This window comes from Drosophila nasuta, chromosome 2R (genome assembly GCF_023558535.2).
Source record: "Drosophila nasuta strain 15112-1781.00 chromosome 2R, ASM2355853v1, whole genome shotgun sequence".
Lineage (NCBI taxonomy): Eukaryota > Metazoa > Arthropoda > Insecta > Diptera > Drosophilidae > Drosophila > Drosophila nasuta.
In genome coordinates this window covers 23,275,093-23,287,571 of record NC_083456.1, presented here as the reverse complement: position 1 = coordinate 23,287,571, position 12,479 = coordinate 23,275,093, and the positions used below count along the sequence as shown (strand labels likewise).

The 12,479-nt window shown below is 37.9% G+C and overlaps 1 protein-coding gene across 1 annotated transcript in view; it reads left to right on the top strand.

The window, feature by feature from the left end:
* LOC132785158 (protein couch potato) overlaps window positions 1–12,479 on the top strand; it is an 84,974-nt gene that overhangs the window by 70,914 nt on the left and 1,581 nt on the right. Inside the window, 8 exon segments of the mRNA XM_060791151.1 lie at window positions 6,215–6,292; window positions 7,138–7,191; window positions 7,265–7,327; window positions 8,686–8,830; window positions 9,689–9,891; window positions 9,961–10,376; window positions 10,842–10,879; window positions 10,979–11,649. Of these exon segments, the coding sequence (XP_060647134.1) occupies window positions 6,215–6,292; window positions 7,138–7,191; window positions 7,265–7,327; window positions 8,686–8,830; window positions 9,689–9,891; window positions 9,961–10,376; window positions 10,842–10,879; window positions 10,979–11,649 (1,668 nt within the window).

Sequence of the window (12,479 nt, the reverse complement as noted above, 5' to 3'; positions counted from 1 at the left end):
GCTAGTTGCGGAGCGAGCGCGCGCGTGAGCCAAATGCCAAGCAGCCAAAGAAAGCAGCCGGGGAAAGGCGCAAAATGCAAACAAAAACGTTTCAGTTAAGCCAAAAAAAAAGAAAAAAAGAGGGAAGAAAAAAACACACAACAAAACAGAAGTTGGCCAACATTGTGATTGCTATTGTTGCTGCTGTTGTTGCTGCTGTTGCTGCTGCTGGCAAAACACAACTGCAATTGTCTATTGCTGCAATGCATCCCGAGTCCCGTTTTCACAATGGTCGCCCCGTCATTTTGTATGCAAAATGCGGCAAAACACCAAGTAACAAGAACAATTGCAGCAACAACAATTGCTATGTGAGGCAGACACATGCATGCGGCACTCATTCATTTGCTTTACTCATTTAGTTTGCAACACAAGCTGCTGCTACTATTTTGAGCAATGAACAGCAACTTTTGTAGACAGAAAGTATTCCAACTTGAGTTTGCAATCAATAGCTTTTGTGTTTAACAATTCAAAGCAACCACAGCAACCAGTTTTGTGTTATCTGCAGTCTACAATTTAAATAGCTATTGATTGTCTCATTATTTTGATAGCAATTAATACAAGACATAGCTTTACTAATTGCCCAACAACTATATTTAGTTAATGTGCCCTTGTTGTAGTAGCCATAAACAAGTGTCACAGCAAAGCTGCAACATAAGCTTCTAGAAGAGTTCGCAGCTGGTTGCCTGCGGCAGCTGTTGCTTTTCCTTTTCTCTTCTTTGTTGCACTTAAAGATTTGCCTGAGCAAAGAAAAGAAAGAAAAAAACAAGAGGAATGCGTAGTAAAGAGAATAAAAGCCAGCAAAAGCAATTCAAAAACTAAATAAACAAGCAAGCATAACAACAAAAGCAAACAACAGCACAGGAACAACAATAACAATGCCAGCTGCAACAATAACAACAACAGCAACTCACTGCAGTCAACTTTGGCAGCCAGCGGCATTTAGTTGACTCGACGCTCAACTTAATTGGCATCAAAAGCTTCGAGGCAACTACAACTACGATAGTCAGTGTTTGTGTGAGTGTGGGCGGGTGAAGAGTCGTGTATTAGGCGCCAGTTATCTGGCGATTTGCAAACATTGCAAGCCAAGATTTTGCCCAAAAATTTATGGCCAGCTTTAAGCATAAATTTTCAACGCTTTTAAGCCAGCGATGCCGTGTCAAATTTGCCATTAAAAATTGTTCAAGTGAGCACAAAATTGAAATCAAATTTTGCATAAATTATTTCGCAGTGAATAAATTAAATTTGCTTCTCTTCATTTAAAGGAAATATAATTTTGATGAATATTTGCCAAAAGCAAAAAAAGATTATATTAAAAAAAATATTGATTAAAAATAACCAAAACTGTCAAATTTAATTCTGATTTATTTATTAAATTCAATATTCAACTTTTCATCTATGCCAACATTTTATTATATATTAAATTCAATGTTCATCACTTTTCATCTATTTCCTCTTAAAATTTCTAACATTTGCATGCATTTTTCAACTCACGTATGCAACGCTTGCTTTGCTTCTTTTATTTATAACTTTATCAACGCTATTAATCTTGCATTCGCTGAGGCCCGCAAATGCATATTAAATACGTTTTAATTGCCAACAATTTATAGAAAAAATTTTGTGCAAACACTTTGTGCAAATGCCGCCGCCGTCAAGCGATAAAAGTCAATAGCAAAAGTTGTTTCAATGTTGGAATTGTTGATGTTGGCGTTTGACGCGCAGTAAACTGCAACAGCAACAGCAACAGCAGCAGCAGCAGCAAAAAACACCGTCAACAACAACAACAGCAACAGCCACAATTATTTAAATATTTGCAATCGTTGTGTATTGCGATTTGTGACGGTGTTTTGCTGTGTGTTTAATACCCAACACAAAGTGAGACAAACGAGAGAGTTGTTGCTGCAAGGAAACTTGACGATTTTTTAGATCTTAAACACCAGTTTATTTTAGTTATGTTATTATTATGATATGTAATGGAGTGATAGACAGAGAAAAAGCCTTAAAAACGTGGTATTTTTCGATGTGTTTTACTTTTACAGTGCTTAATATTCAATCGATATTTCGAAAAAGTTCATAGTGTTGATTAACACAAAATAAAGATATAACTATGTTATATTATAAACGTTTACTATGTTCTACATTTAACATTTTAAACTTTGATTTAGTATATTTGAAATTGTAAAATAATAAACGTTTAACGTTTTTTTAGAAATGCACATTATAGGGTATTTTGTTAGTCGTGCATTGGCTTCCGCTCTTACATGATTTGCCTCTCGATTTGTCTGCTGCTTTGTCAGCTGTTTGACAATTTACAAGCGCTTACAATTTAACGCCTTTTAGCAAAATTCCGACGAGACTCACCTCAGACGCCTTGGTTACGACGCCCACAGCTCTAAAGGCGATTATGATCGCCTCTATAAACACTTTTCGAAATAAGTGACAGTCTCTTAGCATGTGTGTGTGTGTCACGTTTAATTATTGTAAGTCAACACTTGACTAGAGAGTGATTTACAATTGGGGGGCCCCCAAAAGACAACACAAGGCCAACGACCACAATAGTCGGTTCAGAGCTAGAGCTTGAGAAAGTTATCGCAGCAACAGTGCGTATGGGTAATATTTGCATATGCAATTCGATACAGCACAAATTTATTGAAGCAACCGCATAAACTTCATGTGTCCATAATTATAAACAAGTGGGGAAACTCCAAGCAAAACTATATTCCACTCTAATAGCAAATAGATTGCGAGAGGGGAGAAGGAGAAGAAGAAGCAGTCGCAATTGCTGCAACTTCTTGGCAATGTTGATGGCAGCAGCTCAGTAACCGCAAAGCCAAACACAGCAGTTGGGAGGGGGGGTGAGAGGGGCGTTGCAGTAACGAAATCATTGCCAAGCAAAGAGGCGGCCAAGTTGCAAGGTTGCAACCAAAAACAGCAACAAGCAACCAACAAACCAACAGCCAAACTGCAACTCTATGACATTTTGCTGTATTTAAATGGAATTTGGCAACCAAAGTTGGACAGAATCCGCAAATACACACACACACAGAGACACTTATACGAATGTAAACCGCCCACACAATATCAAGTGTATGTGAGAGTGTGGCAAATAGAAGGGGCGGGGCTGTATGCTGTAGACTGTAGCTCATGCTGAGGATGTAGTGCTAGAGCTTGCCAAAATGTTGAATGTATTTCCGCAGTGGCCAAAACACACAAGACAAACAAAAACAAGTCAAGAGGTTAGTAACTCCCTTAGCCACGTCTATGGCTGATTTGGCCTGGCTAACTGACTTTTGTGGTTGCCAACACAAGGCACAGTGGTAACGTAGCTATTATTTGACTATACCATAAACAAGCAATAGAATGTAATGACATGAGTTGACTGTCATATCAAAATATTTGAAAGTCAAAAGTCAAGGAAAAGAAGAAATAAAAAACATTATGAAAAATAATAAAATTATTTGTTTAAAAAAAATGTACTACAAATATACTAATATATGTATACCAATGGCTATATTTGGTATATCGATATAGTACTACAATTTAAAAATCTTTCTGAACTCGTCAGTCAAAGCAATGAAGCGTATTTCCCCATTCAAAAGCATTTTTTAAATTATTTCTACAATTTTCGTTTGATTTTTAAATAATTTTTAATACAAGTAAAAACAATCACGAACTAATAAAAAATACTACTTTTTTTAGAAAACTAAAAATATGAATCAAAAATAATAAATTAAATATGAATTGTACAATATCGTTAATAAAAAAATAATCATCAATTTCAATAGACAGTATAAAACATATAATAAATATGTAAGATTAAGGTTTTCAACTTGTTTGCCCCACTGTGCAGGGCGTTCAACCTCTAGCAGAGTTCCATTTCCTGTCTGCTGTCTGTTGTTTGCTCTTGGCATATTTGTGCACCGAGACATGCTATCAAATTGTGGTACAACTCACAAATCTCATTCGCATACACACACAAATACAGTATGAGTGTGTGTCAGTGATATAGACTCACATACGATTAGAGGGGGAAATAAAATAATTGCATTTCAATGCCATTTGCAACAGGAATTGAGCTCGAAAGTTTCTGTGTGAAGTCGAGTATTGCATTTGCCACACCGCAAGTACAATTCTGTGGATTGAGCTCTTGCTTCTAATTAGTTTGCTTGGCTCAATTTTCTTTAATTTTCATCACAATTCTTCGTGTAGCTGTTGTTGTTGTCCGTTTGGAAGGGCCGAGGAGCTCAGCTCATTACCCGTCCAATTAGTGGACCCCACAAAAAAGGCGGAGACGTAGCCAAGTTGCAGCAGCCGCAGACTGCGCAAAAATTAATTTTAATTGCTATTTAACTGAGCGTATCCTGCAGATCCTTTTTGGCAAGCGCCGAAACTACGTCAAAGGATTTTCGTTCTTTTTACTTTTTACTTCAGTTCCTCCAACTTCTTCTTCTTCGTTTTATTATCATGCCTGCCCGGCACTCGAGTGAGTTAATTAATTTGTAAACTGCGGCCGGACAATTTTAAAGTCGCAACCGAGCAACTCAACTCTCTCTCTACAAAAGTAAAAGAGTTCCCAACTGTGCTCTCTATGTAATCATGTGTGGCGTCGAGTGTGGCACATGTTTAGCTATTTTTTACACAGCTGCTTTCCCAGCTGGATAACAATAGCTAGATTACACGATAGAACACGTTTTAATTTTAACTCTCACACACACACACAGATACACACAAAACATGGACTTCCCTTTTACAATCTGTCACTCTGCGCAGGATGAGTCCCTAAACGACAACACAAAAGTAGGGGAAAGGAACATCGCGAAACTTGACTAGAATATACCTGTTAAGGTTAATTTAATTGCAGCTCAAAGAGTTGTCGGTTGCCTTTTAATACAAATTTGTAAAGAACTCTTTAACTTTATTTGTTATCCTTTTAGAATTCGATTAACAAAACGCCTTCAATAGAAACAATCAAGTTTTTTTAAGACATAAAGTCTGGTCACATTGTTACAGTCTCTCTCTCTTTTTCTTGATATCTGAGCATAGAAAACATCTATATACATTTGTTTAATATTCAAATTACTTACAATATTTGTTTGTTGTTTGTTCAAATTACTTACAATATATGTTAATGACTTACAAATACTAACAAATAAGTATTTCAAAAAACGTGAAGTCTGGTCACATTTTTTATTCTCTCTCTTTTGTTATGAATTTCTGAAAACACTAATATCGAAACTTCTTTTTAATTAATATTCAATTTTTACAAAAGCTATTTTACTGTCTAACATATACAAATAACAAACTGAAAAATTGTTCCTATCATATATATTTTTCAGTATTCAGTATATGATAAACGAGATTTTTATTTAATGGATAGTCATTGATAGATATTCAAAGTGCTGTAACCCTAGTTTTCAACGCTTTTAGTCACAATTCATTTAATGAATAACATTTGTTAAAGTTTTAATACTCTGCGAAGTAGCGTATCTAGTCGCATATACTCCTAAATTATAATTACTATACAGGTATATATATACAAAAAATGTCAAAATCAGCTAACCAAAAACAGCTCACAGCTTGCGCAGTTTGTCCCTTTGCAAGCTGTCTTTTGCCTAGGTGTTAAAAATACAACACACAAAAGAAGAACAAAAAAAAACCGGCGACAAGGCTCATTAGTACCATCATCCTCTCCCCTATCTCCCACTCCCCCACCTCTTTGTGCTTTGAATCCCTGCGCAATGATGCTTCCCCAACTCTGCATTTAAACATCTACTGTGGCAACGTGTCACGTCGTTGCCTTAATGAATTCAGCGTTTATGGCGCTTATTCCATTTGGTTTCATTATCACTACATACTCACACACACACACACAGACATATAAAGAAACGTGTGTTTGTGTGAGTGCCATGAACTTTTGGGCTTAGAGAGCGGCAGCGAATTTAAATATTTGACACATTGAAATTGAGGCTGAAGGTTTTTTGGGGTGTGTTTTTGGTATGTGTGTGTGTGTGTGTTGGGGTTTCAGTTTTGAATCCGGCCAAAGGACGTGACAGCTTTAACTTAATTACGCAATCATAGGAAATTGGTTTCTCGACATAGCGAAGAAAAACCAGGTTAAATCTATACACACACAGATTTGTTAAATGTATTTCCATCTCTCTCTCTTTCCTACTTGCAGGTGCGCACATTGTTCGTCAGTGGTTTGCCAATGGATGCCAAGCCACGTGAGCTCTATTTGCTATTCAGAGCCTATGAGGTGAGTCAACCAGCTATCAGCAGCTGCATATCTCGCTCAAGCTGTAGCTATTAACTATTAAAGACATTTTAATTGAACTTATGAGCTCGATAAAGGGCCAAAGATAGTTTGAAAGATACTTCAGAAAAAGGGTTGCAAAAGCTTTGAAAACTTGTTAAGCTTGAGTTAAAGTTGAGTTGAGTAATCCACGTAAATATTAACGAGTTTTTAGTGAGACAACAGAGAATAGATTATTTGTGATTAATTGTGATACAATGATGGTTTCATTTTCAAAGTTGTTAAAGAAAATCTTCGAAATTAGCTAGGTTTAGATTTTCAGCACAAAATAAAATTATAAAATTCTATTAGACATATTTTATGAATAATAGAAATTGTGCTGAGTACTTTCAATTCAAAGAAATCGCTCTAAAGATATTAAGTCAGCAAATAAACACAAATATCTATCTATAGATTTTAATCACTAAATAAGCCCATAACATTCCTTAATGATTGCTAGAAATTCTTTCTTTAAATTCAGAGAATTGATTTTCAAGATATTTTCGTCAATTTTTTCGCCTAGCCAAGATAGGCAATTTATTTAGCTACAGACTTTTATCAGTAAATAAAATTATAACATTACTACAGACATTTTATATGATGTCTAGATATTCTGCTAATTTCCTAAAATTCCGATAAATCAGTTTCAAGATAATAAGTTAACAAATAATGAAAAATTTCTTCGTCTAGAAACGCTAGTCAAATTATGTGGCTATAGATAGATTTGAATCACACGATTACTAGAAATTCTGCTAATCATTCCCAATATAAATAAAGTCAAATTATTAATCCAATATTCATTTTCATAGGGCTACGAAGGATCTCTACTAAAAGTAACTAGCAAAAATGGCAAAACAGCATCGGTAAGTGAAAGCAGCATCAAAAATTTTTTAAAATATATTTAAAAATTGCATTTTGAACATTTTAAATAAACAGCCCGTTGGTTTTGTGACATTCCATACAAGAGCCGGTGCCGAGGCAGCTAAACAGGATCTGCAGGTAACATATATATTGACAGTTTCTACAACTTGTATAACTATCTATATATACCTAATCTATAATTGTTAACTATATATAATCGATGAACAACAAAACACCAACAATTCTTAGCAAAAGCCTATCCAAAAAAAAAACAAACAAAAAATAAATATATGGCAACTTTTTCGGCGTTTCAAAATACAAAAAACAAAAATACAACACATAGATTGTAAAGCACTCAATAAGAACCAAAAACAAATCGTACTGCCTGGCTTACACTGAGCGTTAAAAGTTAAAAGTTTAGGTCCTCAACAAGAAACAACAACAACAATCGTATCTCAATTACATTCACAAAAACAACAACAAGAACAACTACAACAACAACAACAACAACAAGATGTACTCACAACACGTGCTTGCATTTTGAAAGAAACTTCACCGCATTTATGTTTAAGTCTATCCCTATTGATTTTGTTTCTTTTTGGTATTGCATCTCGCTCTTCGATATCTATTCTCTCTCTCTCTCTCTCTTAAATTTCTGTCTTTATCATACACCCAGAGATACACACAAACACACATCACATTTTACACTCATCTATAGCAACTGCAATGAGGCAAATGTAGCACAAAAGAAATGAATTTTATAAACAAAAAACAAATGGAAGCCTGGCAACTCTAGTCCACAAAATAATTATTGCTGGTGCATGTTCAAGTTCCCTCTAGGCACCGCCCTCTATCCTTCCCCCGTCTCTCCCTTCTGGCACCAACAAATATATTTGAATGACCCTTTGTCCCCCTCTCCTCTTTCACTCATAGGTGCTCTTCCTATGCAGTTGCTGTTCATCTCTTGCTTTTGATTTCTATGCATTAAACAAAAAATCACATAAAACACACACAACCACTCACCCAAACACTCACACACACACACACATACACACAAATTGAACTAGTTCCCCTTTCCGTAACCTGTTCGTACATCTCTGAATTAAAGCAAAAATAAAGGCATCCAAAGGCACCACTCAAAAAAGCCACTCAAAACTCAAACTCTCAGCGTTTTGTAAGCACCACCGCCCATAAACAGAAACAAGTTGGTTTTTACGTTCCCAATTTGCAAAAAAACAAAAATGAGAAAACACAATTCTCTCTCTCTCTCAATCTATCTCTCAACACACGCAAATGCGACATTCAAAATTATTTTTGGCGAATTGTTGCAAGAAATGAAATCGATAATAAATAGAAAAATGATAATGGAAAAACAAATTCAAAAATTCCAAATACACTTTTTATTATTTTGCAAAAGTAAAACAAACAAAATCATAAAAAAAGAATAGAAAAAATAGAAAATACAAACCGCTGTATTTTGATCTGATCATTTACAGCAGGGTGTACGCTTCGATCCCGATATGCCCCAAACAATTCGCTTGGAATTCGCCAAGAGTAACACGAAAGTGAGCAAACCCAAACCACAGCCCAATACAGCGACAACAGCCTCACATCCTGCATTGATGCACCCACTCACTGGACGTAAGTAAAAAAAAAAAAAACAAAATAAAAAAAAAAGATATAAAAAGCAGCTGCTACTTTTATTTTGGTTTTATGTATATGTAGTTGATAGTTTAATAAAATACAAAAAAAATACAAAACTTATATACAAATGAAATATTCTATATTCAGCTATCGTACCGAAGGCGTACTAGCGCACAACCTAACTCTTATGACACACACACACACATACAAACACTCACAGACACACATATGTAAACACACTCGAGAACAATCCAACAATTGAACAGTTGAAATTTGCTTCAAAGTGCACAACTCTATATTATAAATATATATATAAATATCGTATATATCTACTATTATCGTACGCCCGAAACTAAATTTTCGCTATAAATATTTACATAGGTTACAGCAAGAACTCAACAACAACAACAACTACAAATTACAACTACAACAACAACTACAATGATATATATTATGTAACGCACCTTCGATCACTGTAACACACTCTGTTTGAATCACAAAACACACACCAGTACACACAGCCACACACAACCACACACACACACACACTCGCAGTGAGATACAGAATTTAAAAAAACTAAAATGAAACTTGAAAGTTTTGAATTTTAGTTTTCAACTCCAAGCAAAACAAAAGACTTAGGCAACGAACTTGAAGCAGTCGCTTTATCATTTCAAATCAACTTTTCGCAACTTTTGTTGCACTCTATTCACTTACAATACAAAATACAGATCCAAAAATAAATACAAACAACAATATATGAAAGTATATCAAACACATGGCAGCAATAACTGATGAATTTTCGTCTTCATTTCGTTTTCTCCTTTTCTTCAACTCTTTCCCTTTCTCTCTCTTAGATCTTGGCGGGCCGTTCTTTCCGGGCGGACCCGAGCTATGGCATCATCCGTTAGCGTATTCGGCTGCCGCCGCTGCTGAGCTGCCCGGCGCTGCCGCCTTGCAGCATGCAACACTCGTGCATCCAGCACTGCATCCGCAGGTGCCCGTTCGCTCCTATCTCTGACTAAATACAGACAAAGTAATGGAGCAGCCTATGCATCAAGTGAGTACAAGCAACACTTCGAAAACACTTCGACAACAACAACCAAACTTCAACAACCATTTGTTGCAGACTCAAATAACTATGCCACATCATCAGACAACTGCTACCGCTTTACATCCCAGCCAACAGGCGGCAATGGCACACATGGCTGCTGCTGCTGCCGGCGGTGTGGCTGGCGGTGGCGGTGCTGCTGCTGCGGCTGCTGCCGCCGCTGCTGCTGCCGCTGCCGGTGCAACGCCCCAGGGCGCTGCTGCTGTCGGTGGTAATGCAGCTGTTGCTGCCGCAGCCGCCGCTGCAGCTGCTGCTGCCGCATCGCATCATCATTTTTTATCCAGTCCCGCGTTGGCAAGCCCCGCCGGCTCCACCAACAACGCCACACATCCGGCAAATCCGCAGATAGCCGCCAATGCGCCCTGCTCCACGCTGTTCGTGGCCAATTTGGGCCAGTTTGTGTCCGAGCACGAGCTCAAGGAGGTTTTCTCTAGGTAAATGAATGCATCATATTCTATACACATATATTTAGCCTGTTATCGATTAACGATAACTTGTCGCGACAACATCAAAAGAACAAACATTGACACTAATCACTAAAGTAACCAAAAATTTGAGTTGTTGAGCGAGCAAAATGGCACCACTCACCCACCACCCACTCACTCACCACCCACTTACCACTCACCACGTTGTCACTCACAATTTACCACCACTTAATAATGCACCGATAATTTTTACTCTCGATATATTACTAAAAACTAATCGATAACTTTTTGCGTTCTTTCTTTGGTTTGTCGTTTGTTGCCCAATCACCAATTGTATTATACATGATTAACGATAATCGATAACCGACTACTTACATACTACTACTACTACTATATATATATATATATTATCCAACTATATATCGTATATATCGCAACAAACAAACAAAAAAAATATGTTATATACATGCACAGTATGCCTGGCTTTTGTCGCCTACGAATGCACACAAAAGGTACGCACAATATCACAACTTCTATGCCTCCAACTTTGTCTTCAACTCTGACTTCTCCACCACCAACTTCAACCTTCCTCACCGCAACTGCAACAACAGGCACTGCTTCAACAGCAACAACAACTACAAGCTGCACCACTACTGCTACCAACAACAACAGTAACAACCAAGCACAGCATCAACATCCGGTGGCATTCATCGAGTTCAACGATGCCCCAAGCGCTGCTCAGGCGATGCAACAATTGCAGGGCAAATATTTGCTTAGCTCTGATCGCGGCTCCATACGCATTGAATACGCCAAGACCAAGATGCTGAACGAGGTAACGCTGCCAACAGCGCTGATCAACAACAACAACAACAGCCACAAGTCACTGGCAGTTGCAGCAGCCGCGCCGCCAGCAACAACAGTCGCAGCAGCAACTCCGACAGCACATCAGCAACTATTTATTTTGAATGGCGGCTTGGAATTGCCTCCGCCACCGCCGCCACATTTGAGCCATGTTAGTGCCAGCAATATGTTGGTCGCAGGCCCAGCAACAGCACCTCTCACAATCCCAAATGCACCACAGCAACTTCAGCAGCAGCACCAACTTCAGCAGCAGCAGCAGCAGCACCAACTTCAACAGCAGCAGCAACATCAATTTCAACTACAGCAGCTACAACAGGCGCCAACTGGCTGCACCACCAGCACCACTAGCGTTGTTGTTAATTCACTACAGCACCACCAACTTCATCCAAATCAGCACCACCAAAATCATCTCTTTAGAGACGTATGTATATGATAAACAAAAAAAAGAAAAGAAAAACAAAGTACACCAAAAAAAAGTAGAAGTAGTTGCCATCTCTTTCTATCTTTCACTCACATCGCTCAGCAATTTGCTAAACCATTTTTATACCTCTCTAAGCATTATAAATATTTAATATGCAAAGGGTTCGAGCCCATAATTCACCTTCAACCTTCAAGCTTTATTCACCTCCCTCCACCTCCCAGGCACATGTATCATAAGTAAATTGTATGCACGCCACACACACACACACACACACAACCAACGAAAAAAGCGGCAACCCATTAACTATTTATGAAATTGCAAATTGTTATTGTTTAGCTCGCCTCGTTTACTTTGCATGACAGCAGCCACAACAGCAGCGGCAGCAACAGCAGCAGCAGCAAGAACAACAGCCGCATCAACAGCGGCATCAGCAGCAGCAACATTGGCTGCCGCAGCATCACAGCTAAAATTTAGACCAGGCAGGCATTTAAATACAAATTATAACAAGCAAATGTTGGCCGAATAAACCAAGCATACACACACACACACACCAGCACACACACATAACTTTACTGCAGCAGCAGCAACCATTGCAGCCAGAGCAGCAACTACAGCAATTTATGGCCATCTTATAGCACTTGACTTTACGATTCATATACCCACTAGTACACCCACAATACACACACACATAATTCACACACACCTACAGACACGGCACACCCACTTGTCTGGAGACTTAATATGGCCGCCTCAGCTCTCTCTCTCTTTCTCTTTATCTTTCTCCAGCTAGTTTTAAGTGCAAGCTTCCCCCCGAATAAAAGAAGGCAGCA